The sequence below is a fragment of the Monodon monoceros genome, unplaced genomic scaffold (genome assembly GCF_005190385.1).
Source record: "Monodon monoceros isolate NGI ecotype Baffin Bay Population unplaced genomic scaffold, NGI_Narwhal_1 Super_Scaffold_12, whole genome shotgun sequence".
Lineage (NCBI taxonomy): Eukaryota > Metazoa > Chordata > Mammalia > Artiodactyla > Monodontidae > Monodon > Monodon monoceros.
Window position 1 is genome coordinate 127,374,697 of NW_021703768.1, and position 26,171 is coordinate 127,400,867.

The following is a 26,171-nucleotide window of genomic DNA, read 5'->3' on the forward strand; positions in this document are numbered from 1 at the left end:
CCCCAGGCTAAAGATGATCTTTTTACAAGGCCAGCTCATACTAAGTACAGTAAGTTCCCTACATAAGAGCGAGTTTCATTCTGAGAGCGCGTTCATAAGTCCAATTTGTTCATAGGTCCAACAAAGTTAGCCTAGGTACCCAACTAACACAATCGGCTATATAGTGCTGTACTGTAATAAGTTTATAATACTTTTCACACAAATACTACATAAAAAACACAAAAAAATAAACACTTTTAATCTTACAGTGCAGTACCTTGAAAAGTACAGTAGTGTACATACAGTACAACAGATGGCATACAGGGGCTGGTATGGAGTGAACAGGCAAGAAGAGTTACTTACTGGAGGAGGGAGAGGAGGTGGGAGATGTAGAGCTGAAGTATCGTCAGCAATAGGAGACAGAGGGCAAGCTGCACAGTTTCACTCCTTGCGTTCGCATCTTTGAAAGTTCCCAACTTGAAGGTTTGTATGTAGGAGATTTACTGTAACTGGCTTTCTCCCTCCGCCCCCCGCGCCTCCCCACAATCAAAGAGATTAAATGGCCATTCACATAAAGTGGGAAGGTCTCTGGCTTGGGAGTGAATAGTACCAGCTGTAGCAGTTCCCAGCTGGTGACGCAGCTCAAGACCCTGTCCCTCTTTGGAGTGAGGCTCCTCTTCTGTAAAATTAGAGACTGGAATAGAAGGTTTCTAAAGGTAATTTGAACTCTGATACTAATAATCATTAGCACATAGTAGATGTTCATAAACACTTACTGAACATGTAGAATCATCATCTTACAGTTGAAGAATTAAGGTTCAGAGACTAGCCTGTGACTAAAGTAAGATTCCAGCACATTCTGCCTCCAAAGTCATTTGCTCAACCACTCTTCTTTTTGCCATGACTGTTCAAAATTCTAAATATAAAGTGCTTCCGGTCCCATTAAGATGGTGTAAGCACATTGCACCATATCTCTCTCACTAATTAAAACTAAAAGCCCTGGACAGAATACATAAAGCAACTATCCACGGACTCTGAAAAGTATATAATAGAAGGTGAATTGCTCAAAACCAGTAAAAATGGCCATCATGGCAGTGAGTTTCCTGATTTTTTTTCTTCTTGTATCTCCTAGTTTAGACTCAAGGAGAGCCCAAATCCTAGAACTATGTAGTGGATGCAGAGAGAAAAAACTCAAAAAGAAACCCTCTTTCTGGCCAGAGGGGCCTAAAATAAGGGACCCTGTGGGACAGAGAGCATGGAGAAAATCCCTATTATTCTGTTTCCTTTTTTACTCTCCAGGCCATACTCCCCAAGGCAAGTCTCAGTCACAAAGCAGCAATCTGTTGTATCAGGGACTGTGGTGGTTACTTAGGCATCTAAAAATCTGAGACAAGACAAACTCTTTCTCTTGGAGCAGAGGAACAGGGAAAGAGGACTTTGGGAGTCCAAAGAGTAAAGGGGGAATTGGATTGGCTACATAATTTGTGGGGCCCAGTGCAAAATGACAATGCAAGGCTACTTGGTCAAAGATCAAGAAATTCAAGATGATGAACACAGGGCATTAAACCAAGTGTGAAATCCTTTTAAAGGCAGAGGCCCATGTGACCACACAGGTTACATGCCCATGAAGCCAGACCTGGAAGGAATCCCTATTGCTCTTTTCTTCTCTTTTTACTCTCAGTGGTCACCCTCGAGTTAGGCCCAGTCACAAGAAGTGTATAGGAGTATAAGGAGGCTAAAACCCTGGCTTTGTAGCCAGAGGACCAGAAAAAGAAGCTCCTGGGTGAATGTGCAGCACACTGGTGAGTGTGCCGGAAAACACGGAAAGGAGGGAGCCAGAGAAAGTGATTCCCTTCATCCCTGTGAATGAAGTCTGGGTTTAGCCCTGAGCTGTACATGTATGGAACTGATGTGAAGCATCAAAGTAAAGGCTTTGAGAACTATTGTGTAGACAGACCACTGTCTGGCCCCTGGGTAGCATATAAGCAAGGTGAAGCCAAATATCACTTCAAAGTCTTTGAAAACTAATCTGATATTAAAACCATGGTCTACTGAAGGTATATCAAGACTTGTAGTTTGAATCTAATCAGACTGACTGCTCGCTAAAATACAAAAGTCAACATTCTCCAGAGGATTTTAACAGGCTCCAGAGTCTCATAAAATAATATTCAAAATGTGCAGGATACAGTCTAAAATTAATCAACATACAAAGAACCAGGAAAATCTCAACACTGCTCAAGGGAAAAGACAACAGATGCCAACCCTAAGATTACAGAAATTATGGAAATATCAGGCAAAGACTTTAAAGCAAGTGTTATAACCATCCTCTGTGAAGTAAGCGAGAACACTGTTGAAACAAATGGACAGATATAAGTTCTTGGCAACGAAGCTGAAGGAATAAGAACCAAAGAACCAAATGGAAATTTTAGAACTGAAAAACCCCACTGGAGAGGTCCAATGTAAATGACAGAACACAGTCAGTGAACTTGAAAATAGATCAATAGGAACTATTGAATCTGAACATAAAAGAGAAAAAAAGATTTTTAAAAATGAATAGGGCCTTAGAAAATAGCGGGACATATATCAAAGTGTCTAACATTCAGGTCACTGGAGTCCCAGAAGGGGAAGAAAAAGAGATTGGTACAGAAAAAAATTTTTGAAAAAGAAAATTTCCCAAATTGTAAAAGACATATATTTACAGATTCAAGAAATTAAGTGAATTTCAAACAGGACAAATTCAAAGAAAACTAATCCAGACAATACAATACAACTGCTGAAAACCAAAGATTTTTAGAAAAGTATCTTGAAAGTAACCAGATAAAAAACAACATCACATATAGGGGAACAATGACTCAAATAACTGCAGATTCCTCACCAGAACCACTGAGGGCAAAAGGAAGGGATACCATATTTTCAAAGTGCTAAAAACAGACTACCAACCTAGAATTCTATATTGTGCAAAAACATCCTTCAGGAATAAAGGCAAAAAATAAAGATATTCTGAAATTTAAAAAAAATGAAAAAAATTTGTCACCAGTCTAAAAGAAATAATGATGGAGTTTCTTCATGTTGAAGGGAATGATGCCAGAGGGAAACTTGTGATTTCAGGAATAAGGAAAGAGCAACAGAAATGGTAGGTACCTGGATAGATACATTAGACTATTTTTCCCTTAGTAAGTTTATCAAAAGGCCATGTGGCACTACTGAAAGCAAAAATTATAACATTTTTCTGATGGTGTTTTGATACATTTAGATGTATTGGGTTGGCTGAAAAGTTTTTTCGAGTTTTTCCTAAAAAAACCCGAACGAACTTTTTGGCCAAACCAGTAATACATATGGTCATTACAACAAAAAGGGGGGAAAGAAAAAAAACCTCTACAACTATAAGATTTCTATAGTTTACTAGAAATGATAAAATAGTAACTGTAAGTAAACTGTGAAAAGTTATATATGTATACTGTAATCCCTAGAGCAACCATGAATAGTATTATAGAAAGAGATGCAGTCAAACCTCTGACGGGCAAACTAAAGTAGAATACTAAACAGTATTCAGAGAATCCAAAAGGAGGTAAAAAGAGAAAATGGGAAAGCAAAAGGAAGGGTAGAACAGAAAACAAATAATAAAATGCAGACCTAATAAACATAATAATTACATTAACTGCAAATGGTCTAACCACACCAATTAAAAGACAAAGATTGTGGTTGCCAGGGCTGGGAGCAGAGGGGAGTGGAGACTGACTGCTTACTGGGCATAGGGTCTCTTTTTGGGATGATGAAAATGTTTTGGAATTAGACAGTGGTGATGAATGCACAATACTGTGAAGGCAATGAAAACCACTGAATTATATATTTTAAAATGGTTAAAATGGTGAATTTTATCTCAGTAAAAAAATTAAAAGGATGGAAAAAAATGTATCACACAAATATTAATCAGGACAAAGTTGGAGCTCTAATATTACATGATTTTAAGGTAAAGCTTGTGTTATCAAGATATTTTGGTATCGTGAAAGGAAAGGCACATTGATCAATGAATCAGTATAGGAAGTCCAGAAATTGACCCATATTCATATATCGATTAGCTTTTTACAAAGATGCAAAGGTAATTCAATGGAGAGTAGATAGTCTTTTCAACAAATGATGAAGGAATAATTGGCATCCTTAAAAAAATTGAACTTCAACCTATAAACACTTTTAACAGAAATTAACTCAGAATATATCATAGATCTAAATGTACAATGAAAACAAAACATTTAGAAGAAAACATAGGAGAAAAGTCTTCGTGACTTTGGAGTAGGCAAAGTGTTTTAGATAAAACTAAAGTCTTAGATAAACTAAGTAGGATCCATAAATGAAAAATTTTGATATGTTGAACTTCATCAAAATTAAAACTTTTTCTCTATGAAAGACAATGTTAAGAGAATGAAAAGACAAGCTACAGACTAGAGAAAATACTTGCAAATTACACATCTAATAAAGGATTTGCATTTGGCATATATAAAGAATTTTTAAAACTCAGCAATAAAAGACAACAACTCAGTTCTTTAAAAATTCGCAGATTTGAAAAGACACTTATACCAAAGACGATATACAGATGTCAAATAAGCCCATACAAAGATGCTCAAAATCAATGGTCATTAGTAAAATGCAAATTAAATCACAATCAAATAGCACTACAAACCTATTAGAGTGGCTAAAATTTAAAAAAACACTAAAAACACAGATAAGAACTAGCAAAGATGCAAAGGAATTCTAACACTCATACATCCGGTGGGAATGCAAAATGGTATAGCAATTCTGGAAAACTGTTGGGCAATTTTCTACAATGTTAAACATACATTAACATGTCACCTAACAAACCTACTCCTAGAGAAATGAAAACGTATGTTCACACAAAACCCTGTACACAAATGCTTACGGTAGCATTACTCATAATCGTCAGAAACTAGAAACAACCTAAATGTCCTTAAACAGGTGATGGTTCAACAAATTGTGGTACTGCTCATACAGTGGATGCTCAGCGGTAGAAAACAGCAAGCTCCTGATGCATGCAACCACGTGGATGACCGTATATGCAGCTAAGTGAAAGAAGCCAAGCTTAAAAGGTTACATACTGTATGATCCCATGTGGATGGCTTTCTGGAAAAAGTGAAACAATAGAGACAGAGAACAGAAGGTGGATGCCAGGGGTTAGTGGGAGTAGGGGGAAGTTGACTACAAAAAGGGCAGCACAAGGGAGCTTTTTATGGTGGGGGAATTGTTCTGTGTTCTGATTGTGGTGCATCTATGACTCTGCACTTCTCAAAACTTAAAGAGATGTACACCAAATAAAAGTGAATTGTACTGTATATAAATTAAAAGTAAACTTAAAAAGCATAGAGGTACAAACTACTACTTGCAAAATAAATGAGTCACAGGTATGAAATGTACAGTACAGGGAAAACAGTCAATAACTATGTAATATCTTTGTATTGTGACATTTATCATAACTAGACTTACCATGGTGATCATTTTGAAAGCCAAAGAAATATCGAAGTACTATATTGTAAGTAACAGGAGCTAACATAGTGCTGTAGGTCAATTATAAATATAATTAACACTATTCTATATATGAAAGTTGAGTAAATCCTGAGTTTTCATCACAAGGAAAAGAATTGTTTTCTATTTCTTTAATTTTGTATCTATATGAGATGATGTATGTTCACTAACCTTATTGTGATAATCATTTCATGATATATGTAAGTAACATCGTTATGCTGTATACCTTAAACTTATACAGTGCTGTATGTCAATTATACCTCAATAAAACTGGAAGAAAAAAATTATACACAGCACTATCCTTCCTCAAGTGTGGAAGTAGAGACTATATAATAATCCATTGTAAATAAACTGTACTTTCCAGTTTAAAACTCCTTTATGTTTCATAAAAATCCTATAATTTAAGTTGTACACCTCCATTTATCTTGATTTTTAAAGATTAATAAAGACATGTTGATATGAAGATAAATGTTTAACAAATGTACTGGGACAGGAATAAAACTCTCCCGACTGCTCTAACCTCTCTGCTATAACCTACTTTCTCCTGCTGGTCCAAAGTGAGGTCAGAGGTTAGTTTCTCCACCTGACCCAAGTGAGGTCAGAGGTTAGTTTCTCCCGTGCACACAGAGCCCAGAGCTCCCAGCTCCTGTTCAGAAGGCCACCCACAGCACCTTGGAAAGTCTACCCCAATTGAAACCTTACCACACCAATGCTTTCAAATGAAAAAACGGCTGTTCCGAAGAAGAGCGAGTAGGTCTTCCAATTTGCTACCAGTGGCAAGTGGCTGGGGTCTGGGATTCCCTATGGGGGAGAGAAATGTGGTAAAGACATTTTCTGTCAAAGCATGTTTGGGATCCCTTAAGAGAAGAGTATTCTGAGAGTAAAGCTGAATTATAAAAAAAATTGAATATCAAGCAATTCAGAAAACTTCACAAGGAAGTAGGCCACAATTAGAGTTGATTTTAACGCTTCCCAATAGCAAAGAGCCAGAGGAAAGAAAGATTAAGGTATTCTCAAAGTACTGAAGGATCAGGGATCTCACAGAGGGAGTCTGGTTTATCAGAATCCTCCAGAAGACAATCTTGCCCACCACAGGTTAGTACTAGCCTAAAGTGCCCAAGAACACTTTGAATGTACCAGTGGTTATAGACATGGGAAATTACTTTGACTATAGTTACAGTGATATTCTAGGGAACCCAAAGTAATTCGTTACATATGAAAGTCCCCTTTTCTTCTTCAATGAGCTGTAAACAGAAGGAGAAGAAAAGTGTGTGGAATAAATATTTTATGTACCCTGTGACCTAGTATGTGAAAGTAATGACAGAACAATTTCTCTAATTGAGCAACCTCTGGAATAGTCCAAAAATAAATCAGAGGTAGCTACTTCATTGGGAAATTCAATTTTGTAGAATCTATCAATATTGCCTTAAGACTTATCTGTGGTTATCCTAAAATATTTGGCTAATCTCTTATTTTTACTAAATTCCATGGACAAAATAACGTTTTTTTCTTGTGACTTCTGAAAGAGGAAAACATCTGAAAGGTATTAGGCATGCCAAGGGTCTTCTGGATTTAAATTTCTACGTAGGCTTGTCCATTATAAAATGAAAATTAGAAAGGAGAGAAAAGTGGGAAACTGAGGGAAAATGAATATCCATACTCAACTTCAAAGACGTGTGATTTACATCATGACAGATTTGTTTGTGGTCTTTCAAGACTTTCTATTTATACCTCTGTGACTAAATATTAGTTGTTGTTGTTTTCTCTTGAGTTCCCTAGGGGTAATTTTGCAATTACTTGGAATTATAGCTTAGAGGATGTAAGACTAGTTCAATAAGGTTTAGCTGTGGTAGAAAATCCTGCTTTTTATCTGCCTTTTGCTGCTATCCAACCATTACAGGAATGGTCTGTAGTTAACCAATCAAGATATTTTCCTTGCAAAGCATAATTTTTTTCTATAACCAGGATTTGACATAAAACGAGTATTGGAGAAGCAACATCAAAGAGGAGATACCCAGAAAAATGAGAGTGCGCAGAGACAGCTTTGTGGAAGAAATGTTACAGTAAAGTGAGCTCTAAGCTGAAGAGGGGAGTGCATACATTTCTACCCTCAGGGCTGGCCCCAGGTGTCAGTCTATCATTGATAAAAGGCTCTGCCCACTAGAGGAGTGAGGAGTGTGGTGTGCTAACCTGGATGATGGACTGGGTGATGATGATCAAGCTGACCAGCATGGTGATGTTGGCCAACAGGGAGAAGATGGACAGGGCTCGGAGGTTTCTGACGAACACCAGAAGCACCAGGAAGGGCAGGAAGGTGAGCATGTAGAGTCTCGAGTCCATGGTGGGCGTCAGAATCACTGTCCTGTTGTAATGGCAGTTGTTGGTTGTGCTATTAACCGCTTCCACTACCTGGGAGACGAATGGGAAAAGCAAGGAGAAGATTCGATGAATTTTCTGGCCACATCATTAGCTCAGAGCCTGGCCCATAATCAGACTCCCTCACAAAGAGCTGGCATGTCTCACGTGCCAGGGTCTCAGAGTGAGTTAGAGTGACTTTAGGACTTCTTATTGCAAATCTTCTGCACCATACTTCCTCAAAAGAGGCTGCAGAAATAACTTTAATAAAAAGCGAACTTAATAAACATAAATACCTAAACTTAGAGTGGCCATTTGTTAGCTTTTGGCAACGCAGAATCCATTCCTCCTGATTTTCATTTATTTTTGGTGCATTCTCTCTCACCTGAATACAACCTTGGTGGCCTGTAAATCACAATCATGTGGCAGAGCCAAAGCACTGCCTTTGACTCAAGCACAGGCACTCACATCTCTCCCTGGAGTATGAATCTAAATAACAAGCAAAATGACACAAGGCAGACCTAGAAAAGGGTAAACAGTAATTACGATAGGGAATCCCTGAGGAGACTGCTCATCAATTCTATCGACATCCCCCTAGCTGCCCTGGTTCCTGTTCCTGTCCTTTTCTGAGACCCATTTTTTTTTTTTTTTTTAGTTTTCTCTGTCATTTTGGAAGTTAGCTAATATTCTTCCACTAAACTCATTTTCTGCTGAAGTTCCACTGAATCTGTTTCTTTTGCTTATAACCAAAAAAGCTCATCACTTACTGTTTCTTAATTGGACCAACACTGACATTTTGAGTGAGAGAACTCTTCCTTGTGAGCATCTGACCATTCATTGCAGGACATTTAGCATCTCTGGGCGCCACCCAGTAAAAGGTATTAGCATCTCCGCGTCACTGCGACAAACAAGGAACACCCCCTGCACGCTGTACAAATACCTCCCAGCAAAGTGGTGGTAGGAGGGAGGGTACCACCCTCCTTTGGAATCAGCATGACTTAATGGCTACAGTCTTATTGTGCAAGCAACACAGTCCACTGCAGAAGAATTAGAAACTAGATTTAAGCAGGAAGAAAACGTAAAATCAATGATAATCTCAGTACCTATGGGTTGCCATGGTAATGCCTTGCAATATATTCGTCTGTACATTTTCTATGCAGTATCACAAATTACATGTATTACACGCATCCTTTTTATTTTACAAGACTGAAATTATACTATACACTCTTATTTTAAAATCTCCTTTCCGGGACTTCCCTGGTGGCGCAGTGGTTAAGTATCTGCCTGCCAATGCAGGGGACACGGGTTCGATCCCTGGTCCAGGAAGATACCACATGCTGTAGAGCAACTAAGCCCGTGTGCCACAACTACTAAGCCTGTGCTCTAGAGCCTGCGAGCCACAACTACGGAGCCCATGTGCCACAACTACTGAAGCCTGCACGCCTAGAGCCCTGCTCCGCAACAAGAGAAGCCACCGCGATGAGAAGCCTGCACACCGCAACGAAGAGTAGCCCCTGCTCACCGCAACTTGAAAAAGACCATGCACAGCAACGAAGACCCAATGCAGCCAAAAATAAATAAATTTAAAAAAAATCTCCTTTTCATTTAACACATCATGAATACTTAAATAAATCATTGTTTTGTTTTTTTCTGATTCCTCACTACAGTAGGAAAAATACTTGGAACATTAGCCAGGTATTCAAGGCCTTCCATAAATGGACCCATTCAACCGTGAAAGCTCTTCCTCTCCCAAGGCCCACACCTTCTTCTACAACCACTTGTATTGCCTCTCCTGAGCAAGTCCAGTACATTCCTGCCTTCAGGTGTTTATTCCTCCTCCCACCTTGGCTGCCACTACTTCTCCAACCTGCCCTTCAATGCCCAGCTCAGGTGCATCTCCTCAAGGGGGGCTTCTCTTGCTCCAATGATCTCTCCTGCTCCCATACATTTCTGCCCCTTAGTTCACAATTAAGCATCCCCAACCTCAGGGTGTTAGTGGAGTCCTGACCCAACACCGACATATTATATTGATATTTAGCTTTTTATATGTCTTAGAGCACATCCCACTTAGTCTGCAAACTCCTTGAGACAGTGCTTACCTTGTCTCTAGACAGATGATTGATAAAGTTCTGCTAATGTCAGATTGATTTCCAAGCAGCAATCTGGCAATTAAGAGCTTTCAAATCAAATTCCTTGACCCAGTAATTTTACTTAAAAAATACATATACTAAAGTAATAAAGGGTTGTACAAAGACTTGTACAGATTATAGTAGTAAAACAGAAAATATCAGATGATAAAAGACCAAGTCATCTGTATGATGGAAAATTATAAAACTATTAAAAATTACACTAAAAAATTGAAGGACATCTAAAAATGCTAATCAGTTAATACTCATTTAAAACCATCCATGAGTGGTTGGATTAAGAATAATTTCGTTTTATTTTGAGAAGCAGTATAGCATAGTGTTTAAAAACCTGAGCTGTGATGTTAAAAAGGCCTGTGTTTTTAACCTTTGTTCTGTGACCATATTTATATACATTATAGAGTTCATAACATCAGTTTTCTCATCTGCAAGATGGGAATAACCGTAGTACCTACTCTGATAAGACCATGGAGAGAATTAAATGAGGGAAAACATAAAATGATCACTGTACCTGACACATAATAGAAGCTAATTCTGAATTCTTACTATTTTTTTCCTTCTTTTTAATTTTTTGTTTACATTTCCAAATTTCTGGTATTACTATAAACAGAAAAAGAGCCCTGAAGAATAGTTTTCTTTTTTAAGCTTATTGATTAAGGATAGCCTCTGTTATTACCCACATTATTTTGCTCAAATTGCTCCAAGATAACTATTGGGTTAGATCAGAAGAATTTCTCGGGGACAAAAAACTGTTAAACCAAGGAGATTAAACAGCTAAAGGTAGATACAGATGGCCCAAAGATTAGGTATTATTCAAAAAGACCTGTATCAGTTTAAGAAGAGTTAAGGATAATTACGTACCAAAGCAGGACGATTGACAAAATCCAAGGTTACTTCCAGCTCAATTTTAAAGACCAACCTTGAGGACCAACCTTGAGGACAGGTCCAGTTTTAGAGACAACTCTTGGACAAAGGGTACTGTGGATAAAGTAACCACTTACAGAAATCCGCAGATATGTGAACTGGGGGAAGCCTGGGTTCTTTGATAACACTCAGTTTAACTTTCTTCATTGTATGATGAGGATACTAGGGCCCAAAGAGAAGAAGCTATTTGTTGAACAACTAGAAAAAGAGGACCCTCCTTTTCCATGTTCTTTTCCCTCCCGCCTTCTCTAGAAGACTCTACCTGCTTTAAATTATCAGCCAGAAACACAATGTACACGCAGCAGAAGCCCATCTGGGTGACTATAAGAAAGAAGCTCACAATACGCCTGAAAGAGAGGAGAGAGAGAAAAAGAAAAAAACTTGTTATAAAAGAAAAGCTGGCTTGTCATTTCCATTTCTATTCCCAGGGGTTGGTAACCCTCGACCAGCACCCTCGGTCCTGCTACCACAATCAACAATGGGGCAGTAGAAGGGATGTAACAATAGTTCTTTGAAAAACATGTTTCTCAACCACATCCATACTCTCAACTCAGCAGTGGTAAAATTCTTCATCATCAGGAACCTTGCCCCATACCCAGCTCTGTGTTGATACTAACTGATGTAAGGCAATAGGCACAACTTATTAGCAATCATTAAAATTTTTTCCTACCATGTGCCAGACACCATATTCGGCACTGAAGATACACAGACAAATAACACATGGTCTTTTCCTCTAGTGGTTTAGAGACTAGTGGGTGAGATGGATAAAAAATAATATGGTGGGACTTCCCTGGTGGCGCAGTGGTTAAGAATCCACCTGCCAATGCAGGGGACATGGGTTCGATTCCTGATCCGGGAAGATCCCACATGCCGTGGAGCAACTAATCCCACGCGCCACAACTACTGAGCCTGTGCTCTAGAGCCTACGAGCCACAACTACTGAAGCCTGCATGCCTACAGCCCGTGCTCCACAACAAGAGAAGCCACCGCAGTGAGAAGCCCATGCACTGCAACAAAGAGTAGCCCCCGCTCGCCGCAACTAGAGAAAGCCTGCATGCAGCTACGAAGACCCAGTGCTGCCAGAAATAAATTAATTAATTAATTAGAAAAATAATAATATGGCACTAAGGGCCATGGTAAAAAGGGCATTTTACCTGAATTAAAGAGCAGACAGCCTTCTTAGAAAAAAACAATACCTGAGCGGGAGTCCCTTGGGAAGAGGAGGAAAGAGAATGAGAGAAGAAAAAAAGGAATAAAGAGGAGGGGCAGATGGTGAAGAAGTAGTGAGGAAAAAGCATTTCAGCAGAGGGATTAGGCAGATTTCTCTAGCTGCCGTGTGGAGAGTCCATTGGAGGGGGCAAGACTCAGGATGGGAAGACCAGATAATGGAAGTGAAAGATGGCAGCCACCTGGACAAAGACATAGCTGTTAGGGTGAGGGAACTGAAAGCATTTTAAGGGATACTAGGGAACTAGAACTTACAGAACCTGGTGACCACCTACATCTAGGGGAAGGAAAAAGGAAGTGACTTAAGGTGAGTGACAAGTTTTTAGCTTGGACAACAAAATGAACTGGGAAACTCAGAAGGAAGAACAGGTTTTAGGGGAAGAGGAAGAAATGGCACATTCAGTACCTGTATTGTTGAGCTTGAGGTTCCTACAGGAGACATTCAGGAGACAACCACATATTGGGGTGTGGAAATGTTGACTTGTCAGTGATGGATAAAGCCTTGAGAAGGCAAATTAGTGTTGGAAAGTGTGCAGAGTGAGAAGAGAAGGCAGCATTCCAAACCCTAGAGAACACCAACATTTAAAGGGAGGACAGAAACAAAGAAGCCTGCAAAGCAATGACCAGAGAGGTAGGTGGGAAACTAGGATGAAAAAGGGTTTAACAGAAGCCAAGTGAAGAGAGAATGTCTGAAGAAGAGAACAGTCAATTGTACCCACTGCTGCTGAGAGGTTCTCTAGGGCAAAGAAGGTACAATAGGGAGGTCTTTTAGGACATTGGTGGAAAGGACTTCAGTAGAAGTATAGGACAGGAAAGCCAGGTGACCCATGAAGGAGGTGTGAATGGGGTGTATGGATGTAAAATTAGAGGGTGGGCTATTCTTTCATAAAGCTAGAGTGTGAGTTCCAGTCTTGAAGGTGCCCGTTTTGTTCATCGTAGTAAACCCACTGCCTAAAGCACTTCCTGACACACTGCAGGTATTCAGTAGATATCTGTTGAATAATCAGATAATGAATATGAGATAGAGGATGGTATAAGGTCCAGGAGGCTTTATTAATTTATTTTATTATTTTTAAGATGGAGATACATGAACACGTTTCAATGTTGAGAGGAAGAGCCCATAGTTCAAAAAAGAAGTTCAAGTTATAGGAGAGGAGATAATTAGTGGAGTGAAATTCCTAAATAGAGCAGGAAAATCTACCTTACATGCCCAACAATAAGTAGAAGGATCTGACGCATTGCGACAGGCAAAAGCCACCTCTTGGGTCACACAATTGGGAAAATACTAGAAATCATCCCATAGCCTTCCTAGTCTGCTCATAGACTGAATTTATTAATTCAGTATGTGAATGGGCTTTGGGTCAAGAGACGTGCCAGACCCATGATGCTCATGAGCAAGGCACGCCTCAGGTAGTGCAGTTTGGGGTATCACAGTTCAAGAGAGACTTTGATAATCTAGAGGTGAGTAGAAAAGAGTAGACAGACAGGGTGGGGAGAGGTGGGAAAACAAAGACAAAAGGGTAGATTTAGTCCCAAGTACCAGGAGACAGAAGGCGTTGACTGTTTCCATCATCTCCAAAAGCAAAAAAGTGGAGGTTGCAGGAGGTAGACTTCAGCTCACCAAGGAACCCTCAACGTCTTGGTCTTCTTCTCTCTTTTCTTCTCACTACATACTCTCTCCCTAAGAGACCTCTTCTGTCCCCTGGCATCATAGCTGATGACTTCAGTGTCTCCTGCATGAAGACAGGTTCAAACCTATACATATAACTACCCACTTGACATCTCTGCTTGAATATGCAAAACAGAAGTCATCAGAAGCCTGAGTCAACCTCGACTCTTTCTTTCCTTTCTCCACAACCCTGGGGCCCAAATCATGACCAAATTCACTTTTCTCCATCCCCACTGCCACCAGCTTGGACCCAGCCATCACTGTCACCTGCCTGGACATTGTCAACAGCCTCTTCATGGGTCTAAGTCTATTCTTGCTCCCTTACAATCTCTTCTCCTTACAGAAGCCAGACAGATCTTCACACAATGCAAATATGATTAAAACAGGAAAGCCTCTGATTAAAACCCTCCAATGGTTTCCTGGTTGCTTTTAAGAAAAGAACAAGACCTTGAAGAGGGTCTAAAATGTACAGCTTGTTTGGGCCCTTGGATCCTTCTTCAGCATCATCTCCCTATCTGCCCTCAAGCTACCTGGTCGTTCTTTACCCTGAAACTGTCACATACTCCCTCTTGCTTCAGGACCTCATAGCTTGCTCCTCTTCCTGGAAGGCCCTTCAGGCTCCTGCCCACTTTTCCCTAGGTAATTCCTCATTCCTAAGAATGCCTTCCTTCAGAACTCATCTCAACTGTTCCATCCTAGGAAGCCTACCTGAACCTATGTACATCTCCTTACCTACTTGGTAGCAACTAGTACTTCTTTCCTTCATGGTACTTATCCCAGTGGCTATTAAGTAACTGTGTCCTAAACTGTTTAAGGTCTGTGTTTCCCATTGGACTGTGGATTCTGCACGGGCAAAGCTTTGTTTGCCTTGTTCCCCGCAGTATTTCTAGGGCCTGGTACATAGTCACAACTAGATAAATGTGGTTTAATAAAAAAGTGAATGATATTCAAGTTGCATAGCAAAGGAATGAGAACCCTGTATATACAAGAAGTGGGGTTGGATCAGGAAGACTGCCATTGAATCCCTTTCATGTTAAGTCCAGCATTCTGTGTTACACGAGCCAACTTTCCAGGGAAGAGAGCATCCCTGACAGCCACATGTCCTCCCTACTTTGGGCAAAGCAAGAACAAGGTACCTTCCCCAGTGTGCGTGGTTCCGGAGCCAGGTGCTGGGGCTGGCTTCTAGTCCATGCATCACCGTATCCCCGTAGTCCATAAAGGGCTTGTTAAGTCTGCAGGAGAGACTGCATACAGTTATCAAGAGGCAGTTTAAATTAAGATAATATACTGAAAAGTCAGGAGACACATAGCAAGACAGAACCCAGCTAGAACGGAAAGAACACTGGGGCAGAAACCCAAGTTCTAGTTCAGGTTTTGACACCTGGTGGTATTTCCTTGGTGGCTTGTTTTCCTTACCTGTCAAGTGGGATGGTGACTATATAACATGGGTAATAATACACACCTCGCATGGGTACAGTAGTTCTCATATCCTTGATCCCATTGGATCCTCATGACAATTCTCCGAGGCAGGGTTAGGCATGGATTGTTTATGCCCAACTTATAGATGAGCCAAGCAGATAAGCACAATGGCCTGATTGAGATCACCTAATGAGTCATGTGGTAGAGCTTCATTTAGGTCCCTGCCCCAAATGCTTTTCTCTTTTTCTTGGCCTTGTTGGAAGAAATTAAGAAGTGAACTCTTGTTATATGTGGGATGCTTCTGGGATGTCCCTGAGAACCAAGTACCAAAGGAAGTGACAAGAGGACGGTGTTTTCCTCACCTGTGGCAGAAGCGCTGGGCACACCTGACCAAGATGTGCATACAGTGGCAGGAGATGAAGCCCATGGCCAGCAAACTGAGAGGGCCCATCTGGAGGAAGGGCCAAGGGGCAAGGGAAGAGAGAAGAGAATGGACTTGTGAATAACTCGGCCAGGAGAGATTTGGTAGTGCAGATATTATTCCGGACTCAAAGAATATTCTAGCAAACTGGTTTGCAAACCCTTTTTAGCAGTAACAGCGATTCTTTCTTTTCTTTTTTCTTTGTTGAAGTATACTTGACTTAAAATGTTATCTATTCTTGCAAAGATGCTCTCAAGTCGTACTCTGGGAAAGTGCAAAAGGCAATCACGATGGGGTATTGTGGAAGGAGTAAGGGCTCAGAACTGCGGTCCTTAGTGGCCTCTGAGGTGCCCCTGAGAGCTAGTGCTCTACAGAGCACAGCTGGAAAACTAGTCATAGTCCAACCCTTGCATTCCACAGGGGAGGAAGCTGAGGCCTGGACAGTGGACAACTGACTTGCTGAGGCCACTCAAAGTCTGTGGCAGGGTCAGAACTCAAACCTAGGCTAGATATCTAGACTCCAAGTCTGGACCAAGCAGCCTTTCAGAAAGATTGCTCACTGTAGGCCACTATAAACCTTTAGAGGCTGTCCTCCTACCTCCTTGTGACCATCCAGTTGTACTGGCCCCACCTGTGGCAGCCCCTCTTACCAGGATGCCTGCATTCTTCATAGCCAGGGGTAGTCCCAGGACCCCTGTGCCTATGTTACCTTTCACCAGGTGAACCAAGGCCTGGAATGCTCTAAAGGAGAGGAAAAAGACATGAGCATGTGGGTGTGCAGAGGTGAGGAGATCCAACAGGCATTCTTTCCCAGCGTGCCCACACCTGAGCTGAGCTGGATAGGTGGGCTCCTGGTTGTCTCTCAGTCTCCACGGCCTTTGCTGGCACTCTGGGTCTCGTGTAGGGTGACCAACCATCCCAGTTTGCCCAGAACTGTCCTGGTTTTATCAGCTAACACTCAATATATGCCATTAGAACACTTACTATATAACAGACATTATGCTAAGGATTACATGTATTATCTCATTTAATCCTCTTGTCAAGACAAGGAAGCAGGTTATTGCCCTTATTTTGCAGATAAGGAAACTGAGGAATAGAGATTTTTAAAAAATGACTTATCTAAGGATATACTGGGGAGCCAGAATTTGAACCCAGAACTGCCTCAGAGTCTTTGTTCTTCATCCCACTTCTACTGGACTGCCCCCCGGAAAGGAGCCCAGAGAGATGGGTTAAAGGGACAGCCCCATTTCATAATTGAGGGAAATAAGGCTCAGAGAGGGCAGCGAACAGCCCAAGGTCATAATACTGGTAGCAGATATAGGACTGAACTCATAGAAAAGGAGAAAGGGCAGGCAGCAAAGAGAAATCATTATGACTAATGAAGAGGTCAAATGACTTGGTCCCCAGATGGGGTCTGTTGGGACAGGGTTGTTTAGGGTTTGGGCTCCAGAGGGATTTTTTTTCCCTCAGGCCAGGACATCAAACTGGGGAATGGCAAGTCTCCTCCTACCTCCGGCAAAAACAAAACCCAACACTCAGACTTTTAAGACAGAAGACAAGGTCTAAGCCAGCCGGGGTAAAGATCTAGGGAGGTATGCTCTCTGGTGGTGAATTAACTAAACAACCTATTTTTACACCTCTTTGTACCTGGACAAGGTTAAACTAAGATGAGTATCGGGTTAACATTTATCACTTGAGAAACCTTGGAAATTCCCCATGAGAGCCTTCCAAGTGAAGAGACTTACTGTGAAGAACAGCAGAGGTATTATGGAAGGAGCCTGGTCTCTGGGGTTGGACAAACCAGGGATTAAAACCCAAGGCTGCACTTCCCTGGTGGTCCAGTGGTTAAGACTCCACACCTCTACTTCGGGGGCATGGGTTTGATCTACTACTTAACTAGCTGTGTTATCTTGGGCAACATGTCCACTTTGCTGAGCCTCTATGAATGTTAGGAGGAATATTTTTGGAAGAACTGCCTCAAACATTCAGGGATTAATATAAATGTTCTTTATATTAATCCCTGAATCCTCTAGCTTCCTGAGGATCTGCCCATTTATTTGTTAAGGGTTAAAGAGAAAAACTGTGGGAGAAAGAGGGTGGAGAGTCTCTGCGTCCCTTTCTCTCTCCCTGTGGGTGTCAACATCGCTGATTGAGCACTGCACCCCACGGCCCTCCAATGATGGACTTGTTTTGCAACTAGGGTCAAAGGGTCACTTGGAACTTTCTAACTAAAGGACTTAGGAAATCTGAATTTAACTTTGGGCCACTCAGACAACTTAATAATGTGGTGAGTTGTGCAAAGCACTGGGCTGGGAGGCAGGAGACCTGGGTTCTAGCCTTAACTCCTTTGGTGACTTCAGAACGTCACGGTAGTCACAGTAGTCGGCTTACGGGCATTAAGCTTGGGGGCTTCCTGCACAAATTGTCTTTGCAGCCACCCTGGGAAGGAGCCAACTGTTATCTCACAGAGGAGAAACTAGAGTACTACGTTCTATCACTTGCTCAGGCTGGTAAGTAGCTAAAGTAGGAATTCAAACCCCCGTGAGCTAACTCCATAGGTACCATGCTTACCCAACCTGTTTATTACCTCCCTCCAAGCCAGGAGCTAGTTCTGACTTGCTTTCTTTCTTTGATTCTTAAGTAGCTAAAGTTGCCATCAAACCATATCTTATCGGGTTGGCCGAAAATTTCGTTCGGGTTTTTCCATAAGATGTCACTATTCCAACCCAACCGTTCAGGACTGGTTCCCTCAAGGCCTCCGATGGAGAAATAGCCCACCTCAGTAGTGGATGGCCCCAAGGCCTGGAGATCTCACCCTCAGGATCCTGAATTCTTAGCAACCCTGGGGGACTAGTCCTGGGGCAAGTGAACCCGGTCATAACGTCACTCATTGTGTCCATCCCTGAATGGTCCCACAGGGTGGCAGTGGGAGGAGCTTTGCCTGCCTCTTTCTCCCTCCTTGCTGCACACTCTCCCCCGACCCACACAACACTCAACCTTTCAGATGTAACTGCCACAGGCAACCTCCTTAAATTCACAATGTGTCCCCATTTTGCATATGGGGAAAACTGAGGCTTCGAGAAAGAAGGAGCAGACTCACACCTTGGATGCAAGTGACCTTTCCACTACTCCGACAGGGTCAACATTTTCGTCATCAAGCTGTGGAACCTGACCACCATGCCAGCCAGTCGCCCCTCCCATTTTCCTCAGTGAACTAGCCACGCTGCTTGAATGGTGGAGGCGAAGGGAGCTGGAGCTTGGCTTCCCTGCCGAAACCCTTTCAGTATACCTCTCCTTATCACGGTCTGAAAGCCTCATGAGTGACCCCCCCACTGCCCCCCAAACATACCCCAGGGAGGTGGAAGAAACTAGACTGTTCTACATACTGTGCTTTTGATGTTGTCACTGCAGTGGTCAATGGAAGTACAGGCCCGGGTAACTGCAGGAAGGAGGCAATGCTTGGTTGTCTGTGGTTTTAGCTCAAGTGTCACCTTCTCCACCAAGAGGCTGGGGATTCTGCCCCTCTCCCGGACATTATCAGGACTGGCCAGGAGCAAAACTGACTCTAGGGCTATACTTCAATTAAAAAGAAACAAACAGACAGACTCTAGGGCCAGCACTGGAGTCCAGCCCCCATCCTGCCAATGAGCCAGTGCGTGGCCTGGGGTAACTTGCCTTAGTTTCCCCACCTGCACATGTTGGGGGCTACAACACTCTATCCTAAGGGCTTTCTGACAGTCTCCCCTCCTGCCCCTTTAAGTTCTCAAGTTGACTCAGTCTCTGACTGTACCTTTTGCAGCTCTGGTTTCCCCAAGGCTGCATGATGGGTTGGGGGTCAGACACACCTGCCTCAGGGTTTTTGCCACTGCAAGCTTCCAGGCTGGAAGGCAGAACTGGGGATGGCAGAAAAGAGCACTCACGTTATGCCCTTGGTCGTTTCCAAGTCTGGCGACTCAGAAGGGCTTCCATCCAAGAAACTGGAATCCTTGTTCTGCAACTTCTTGGCACTTTCGGAAGAGGGCTTGAGGTCCAGTTTGAGGTCAACAGCTCCCTGGGGACCCCCGGCACTCTTTGTCATGGACATGGCTGTTCACAAAGAGAGGGCTCCCGGTGATGGTGGGGTCTGCACTGAACAGGAAGGTGTCCAGTCAGGTGCAAACGCCAGCTCAGCTGCGGCTTGTGCCCTTAGCAGGCGCTGGCCAAGCGGGAACGAGGCCCCGCCCACCTCCGCCGGAGGGTGCGCCTCCTGCCCCGAAGAAGCCCAGTGGAAGAGGAGCAATGGCCAGGAGGAGGAGGAGAGGAGGGGAGGGCACTGCGGAGGGAGTCATCCCCGCTTACCTAGCAACAGTAACGGCAACAGCAACTACGACACTGATCATTTTGATAACTACTATTTATTAATCACTTCACTAAGGGATAGATGCTCTTCTAAGTGCTTTACCTATATTTTCTCACTTAGTCCTATAAATTAACTAATGAGGAAATCAGGCTCTGAACTAAAGGGACCTGCCTAAGGTCACATAGCTAAAAAAGTGACAGAGTAGGGACGAGAGCCCAACGCGTCAGGCTTTTTAGCCAATAACCTATTTCTACATCCAAGAGAATATCTATCCCGCCCTGCCACCTCCGTTGGGGCAGGGGCTCCGCTTCTCACTGGCTGCATGCCTGCTCTAAGGCATCCTTCTGGGAGCTCCCTTTCTTAAGCTGGAAAAAAAGGAGCACTTACTCACCTCGAACTGCTTCTTAGCTTCTGTGAGGCTCCAGGGAGAGAGGAGTGGGGATTCTTTTGCAAAGGGACGGAGAGGCAGAGATTGTTCAACCCTTAGCCTAGCTCTGGCCGCAGGAGAGGGTGTGAGTTGCCTAAGGTCACATGTGGCAGTCAGGACAGAACTCTGCTGCTAAAGAAGGCTTTGGAGGTTTCCGTTCTCTGTCATTATCTCTGCTTCAGTGACAGATGAATGGGCCAAAATTTCCTCCTCCCTCAAAATTATAGCATTTACTCAAGCCACACCATTCCCCACGTCATCATCTCATCTGCCACGAGCTTTATTTAAATGGTCTCACAGCTAACTGGTAGCATTCGAGACAGATTTGTCTGGGCCCCTCCCTCACACGGGACCCTTTCCAAGGTCCTACATGCAATTTTGAATTTGTAATTTTGTGTTCTTTTTCTTAAAGAGGCTCTCTCCACCCCTTACTGCTACCCCCAATCCCCTTCCCAGTGGTATAAGCTTCAGACTCCACAAAGCCTGTCTACTTCTCTGGGTAGCACTGTTATTTTGTTTTTACAGATGTGGAAACTGAGGCTCAGGGAAGTAAAGAATAGCTTGCCCAAGGCCACAGCAAATCCTCTGCAGAGCCCAAACTCTGCCCTAGTCAGATCTTTCTATCTCTGAAGGCTGAGGCTTTGACCACTACACTGACCTATTGGTTTGAATCCTTGCCCCACTCTTCAAGTTTCTTGCCCTGAATCAACTGAAACACTCACTGTGGTTTGAGAAACATCCTCTATTCCCTTGTCCAGCACCATTTACGTGGCAGTATTCCTGGCCTGTGGGGCGGCAGAGATTCCATAATGCGATGCTAATCTCAGATCTGATCCACCGATAGATCTTTTTTCTTGTTCAGGCAACAAGATCAGTAAATAAGATTGTCTTGAGATGTTCAGATATAAGAATAGTTCTTGGGGGCTTCCCTGGTGGCGCAGTGGTTGAGAGTCTGCCTGCAGATGCAGGGGACGCGGGTTCGTGCCCCAGTCCGGGAGGATCCCACATTCCGCAGAACGGCTGGGCCCATGAGCCATGGCCGCTGAGCCTGCGCGTCCGGAGACTTGCTCCGCAGCGGGAGAGGCCACACAGTGAGTGAGAGGCCCGCGTACCACAAAAAAAAAAAAAAAAAAAAAAAGAATAGTTCTTGGGACTTCCCTGGTTGTCCAGTAGTTTGGACTTGGCGCTTTCACTGCGGTGGTGGCCCCAGGTTCAATCCCTGGTCAGGGAACTAAGATCCCACAAGCTATGTGGTGCGGCCAAAAAAAAAAAAAACAAAAAGACTAGTTCTTGCTTTCCTCTCCAGGTTTGGAGAAGAAACCTGAGTTAATCTTCAAGCCTTTGGGAACAGGGCTGCTAGAATATCAGAATTTGGCTGGGGCCCTTCCCAGATATCATCACCTACAAGAAAACCTGCAGGGGCACAGCCTGCAGGCTTCCAACTTGTTGTACCACCTGTCAGCAGGGGATTCTTCCAGGATGAGAGCCTCCAAAATAAGCCCTTCTAACACTGGTCCAGGCAACTGTAGCTCTGGGTTCCACTACAGCTCTACCATTGTGATCCTGGGAAAGGTATTGCTCCCCTTTCCCCCTTGGTGAAATAGGTACTAGATTATAGAGGGCCTCCAAGGGACTGAGGACCCCAGGGCCTGTGCTTTTCATTCCCACTGGATGCTGAGATGCAGGCCCAGCTCCTTTTGGGTTGGGGCACATACAACTTATGTGAGGACAGCCTGAACTGCCTGACCTCTCCATAGAAGGTGGAACAAATGGGATTTAAATAACGAGAATCTTTATGACCCTTTAAAGTAAACAGAGAACCTTGTGTTTTTTATTCTTTTATCGCAGTTTGGAAAGTTGGTGTGTTATCAGAATCACCTGGGGAGATAGTAAAGCACACAGAGACCCAGACTTATTGAAGTAGGGAGAATTCGAGCCTTTCTATTTTTACCAAGTTCCCCAGGTGGTTCTGATACTGGCCAGAGTTTGAGTTCCACTACTCTATGGACTAGGAAGAATTGCCCCTCTTTAATAGACTAGAGAACTGAAGCAGACAGCCGGGGAATGCTTTGCCTGAGGTTGTACTGAGTTGGCCAAAAAGTTCGGATTCCTGTAAGATGTTACGGAAAAACCTGAATGAACTTTTTGGCCAACCCAATATAATCTGGTGGAAATGAACACAAGTACTCTTTTGGGCTGGAAGTTAGGGACTTCAAAAACAACAATGAAACCGATACTCAGGTGGAATTTATTACCCCATCCTTGTTTCCTCAGCCACCTTTCCATAGCCTGTGGTTGTTTACTATGGCTCTCCTGTTGCCTAGATAAAAATGATAATACACTCACATGTGCCTAGCTCTAGACTAAGTGTGTTACATAAGGTAGGCACTCTTATTATCCTCATTAGATGAGGAAACCGAGGCTCAGAAAAGTTTACTTCACTTGCCTAAAGGCAGGGCTCTGATTTGAATCCAAGCCTCTGAAGCTGTAGTTTAGTTATTCCCATGTTCCCTTATATCCCTAGTGCATAGTAGAAACTCTAGAATTAAAACAAAACAAAACCCTCCCATGTACATAGTTTATGTGGTTCAAGACTTTGGGGTTTCATGCATCAATCAAATTTCCAAATGAATTTTAGGGCCTGCCATTCCAGTTCTGCAAGGATTAGGCCATTAGCCACTGCAGTCGCCCACTGACAGTTCACCCTGAAGGAAATTCAGGAAGCATTCTGTGCTTTGACTGGCTCTAGATAGTTAAAATGCGTATCTAAAGAATAATTTCAATGAACTCAGATGCTTGCATCTTCCCATACAAAGAAAAACACTAAAATTGTTAGCTTGAGATGTGTGTTCTTTGTGATTATCTCTTGATGTTTGACTATGTGTTTTTTTGTTTTTCCAGCAGAAAAACTCATATACCCTGGCGCCTCCCTTAGCTCTTTGGATAAGATACCTCAGAGGTATCTGAGAGGCTGTCTCTTGGGCTACAGTCCTCAGTAAGGTCCCTGAATAAAACTTAACTCGCAACTTTTACGTTGTGCATTTTTCTTTCAGTCAACAGTTTTGGTGACCATGAAAGGATTCAGAGAAGACTTTTCTCCTTTGAACTCTATGAGGATCCAGAGTCTTGGTACTAGCAGAGGCCCCTTGTGCCTGTCTGCCTCGTCGTGATTCCAGATGAATTTGGTTGAGTCTCTCCTCGGTCCTGGATCTCCCGTTATTGGCTGATGATCCTAAGTTTTATATGGTGGTGGATAAACCCCTCCCTGTGAGGAGTAGGTCTTCCTTGAACTTAGTTTCAAGAAGAGGTACCTGGGTTGCCCCAGTTGAAAAATACTAAGTAGGTTCAGACTGAGTGATTAGGTAGGAGACTGACCTGTTATTTTCCCTCGAATTGGTTACTTTAATTGAGTCTGTCAGAATAAAAGTAAAAATGTTACATGAGAGTTTTCAGCTCTGAAGAAGAAAAGGGACATCTCCTCCTGGCCAGCAATGGCTTTCTCAGGCAACTGAGAAACTTGCAGGAGTGGTGGAGGCAAGTCCTCATACCAGGTAGCAGTCCCATAGGGAAACCCAGTTATTTAATTTAAAAAACTTGCTTCTTTGGGGAACCACGTATAAGAGCTGGCCACTCAGTGATCTGAGCAACCACGGCGGTCTTAGATTGCCAAAGGGAAAAGCCAAGACGTGTAAAAGAGCTGAAACGACTCTAGGGTGACACCTAGAGGAGTTAAGCTCACAGACAGCACCTTGGCCCACCACACAATCATCCGTAGCAGTTCATCCTGACAAACCAACCCAGAATGGGAAACAAAGCTTTCAAAATAAAAAAAAAAGGAGCAACAGATTGCCAACCTCCAGCTAACACCCCAGCTTGGTTCATGTATGCTACCTGTGAAAATTATACTCACAAATGCTTACTTAATTGGGGAAAATATACTAAAGGAAACCTCAACCTAAAATGGCCAAATTGGGGCTCTTTTCACGTTCCAAAATTAATTTTTGTGTGTGTGTCTACAGTTAAAGAGCAGACTGAATGGAATGCTTATTTTGATTGGTATTTTAAAACTTCTGGAAGAGGAAATGATAAACTAACTTCTTTGTGGGAAATCAACCAAAAAATTGCTTGAAACAACATCAGAATTTTTTAAAAGTTGCTAACATTAATTTAACCCTGCCTCACTCTCTGCTCCTCCCTCATATCCTCTTTTATATGAACTGCCTGACCCAGATGCCATCTCTCTCTCTCTTTCATCACCTTTGCCTCCTGCTGCTTCCTCTTTCCCCAGTAAAGGAGAAACTTGCATTTCTCTCCCCATGCCTTTAAGATGTAAATGTTCTAACTGATCTTTTTAGGCATTTTGTTCTGTGTTTCGAGAGCTTGGTCTCTGCCATCCAGAAGGTATACATACATTTGGCAGTCAGTCAAATAGACTGGGATTCCGAGCAGTCTCTTTAACTGTGCCAGTTTTCAGGGAAATTTATCAGAAGGGGTCCCAGCCCATAAGGAGCCTTTGTCATCTCAGCCTTTGCTGCATCGCCTCTACAATGCAGGCCTTTACTTTCTTAAACTATTTTGGGGAGTAAACTTTCTGGATCTTGTGAAGGCTGCATCTGTAACAGGGAAGAGCCAATTCTGAATCCATGTTGGAGCTGTTTGTTTTACTTTAACCTTTGCTTTTCATTGCTTTTGTTATTATAATCACTGTCTAAGGCTGTAAGCATCCTGCCACAGGGTACCAAAGTGTCTTTGCTCAGCTCACAGAGACATTTTGACCCTACCCACCTGTGAATGGCTGCAGAAAAGAAGAAATTAACACATCCCCTCCTATTTTGCAACATAAATGGCCTTTTTACTTTATTTCCTCACCTCTTCTCCCTCTCTGTTCTATAAAAGAAACTGGCATCCAGACCCTGATAAGATGGTTTTGGGGCACCCTAGTCTGCCATCTTCTCAGTCTGCCGGCTTTCCAAATAAAGTCGCTATTCCTTGCCTCAACACCTCGTCTCCCGATGTATTGGCCTGTCGTGTGGCAAGCAGAGTGAGCCTGGACTCGGTAACACATCCTCTGAATTCTCTCTTGAGGATGACTCTTGCGTCATGTTGGTTTGAGTTGCTATTAAAATACTACTCATCAATGGCCAGACAATGGATCCTTTAAGTTGGAGAAACTTCTAAATTGGTAAAGTTTTAGAGAGTTCTCTTATAAATAGCTGTTTTATTGGTACCATGGAAAGACCAAATTAGAAGGTGGATACAAAAAATATAACAGCTAATCTTAAGAACACCCTTAATTTAAAACAAATTAAACAAACAAAAAGTGGTTTAGGAAGCCTTATTTGTGATCTTGGCTTCCCTTCAATGGGTCTTAGAGATGCTAATAAAAATATTAGATTAATTAATGTTAATTAGGTTGATTAACAAAGAAGAAGCTGAGGAGAAAGTCAAGAGACTTCTCCCCAACAAGGTGGAAATTTTAAAAGTACTCCTCCCAACAGGATGGAAATCTTTAGATGGTTATTAAGCAGTGGGATAAATAAAATGAATTGATGGGATTAAAACAAAGGTTTTGATACAACACCACCTAAAGTTGGATGAGCCAAAGAGACCCTATTAGCATTCCCCCCCAACATTAAAGGGACCCAAACAGGTCTGCTCTATTTACCCCAGTTCAAAAAAATTTATAAGGCTGGAAGAAAATTACACTGAGATACTTGAGCAGCAATTGCTTG

At 42.5% G+C, this 26,171-nt stretch overlaps 1 protein-coding gene across 10 annotated transcripts in view; it reads right to left on the minus strand.

Moving 5' to 3' along the window:
* The window catches only part of SLC36A2 (solute carrier family 36 member 2), a 74,939-nt gene that overhangs the window by 8,922 nt on the left and 39,846 nt on the right, over positions 1-26,171 (minus strand). For 3 of the 10 annotated variants that reach the window (XM_029218354.1, XM_029218352.1, XM_029218353.1), the window contains 7 exons: positions 19,594-19,759; positions 16,324-16,414; positions 15,615-15,703; positions 14,970-15,065; positions 11,200-11,284; positions 7,705-7,923; positions 6,217-6,315 (listed from right to left, as the gene is read on the minus strand). In XM_029218354.1, coding sequence (XP_029074187.1) covers positions 6,217-6,315; positions 7,705-7,923; positions 11,200-11,284; positions 14,970-15,065; positions 15,615-15,703; positions 16,324-16,414; positions 19,594-19,757 — 843 coding nt within the window. In that variant the 5' untranslated portion in view covers positions 19,758-19,759. The other 7 variants (XM_029218356.1, XM_029218359.1, XM_029218355.1 and 4 more) reach the window with 7 other exon arrangements.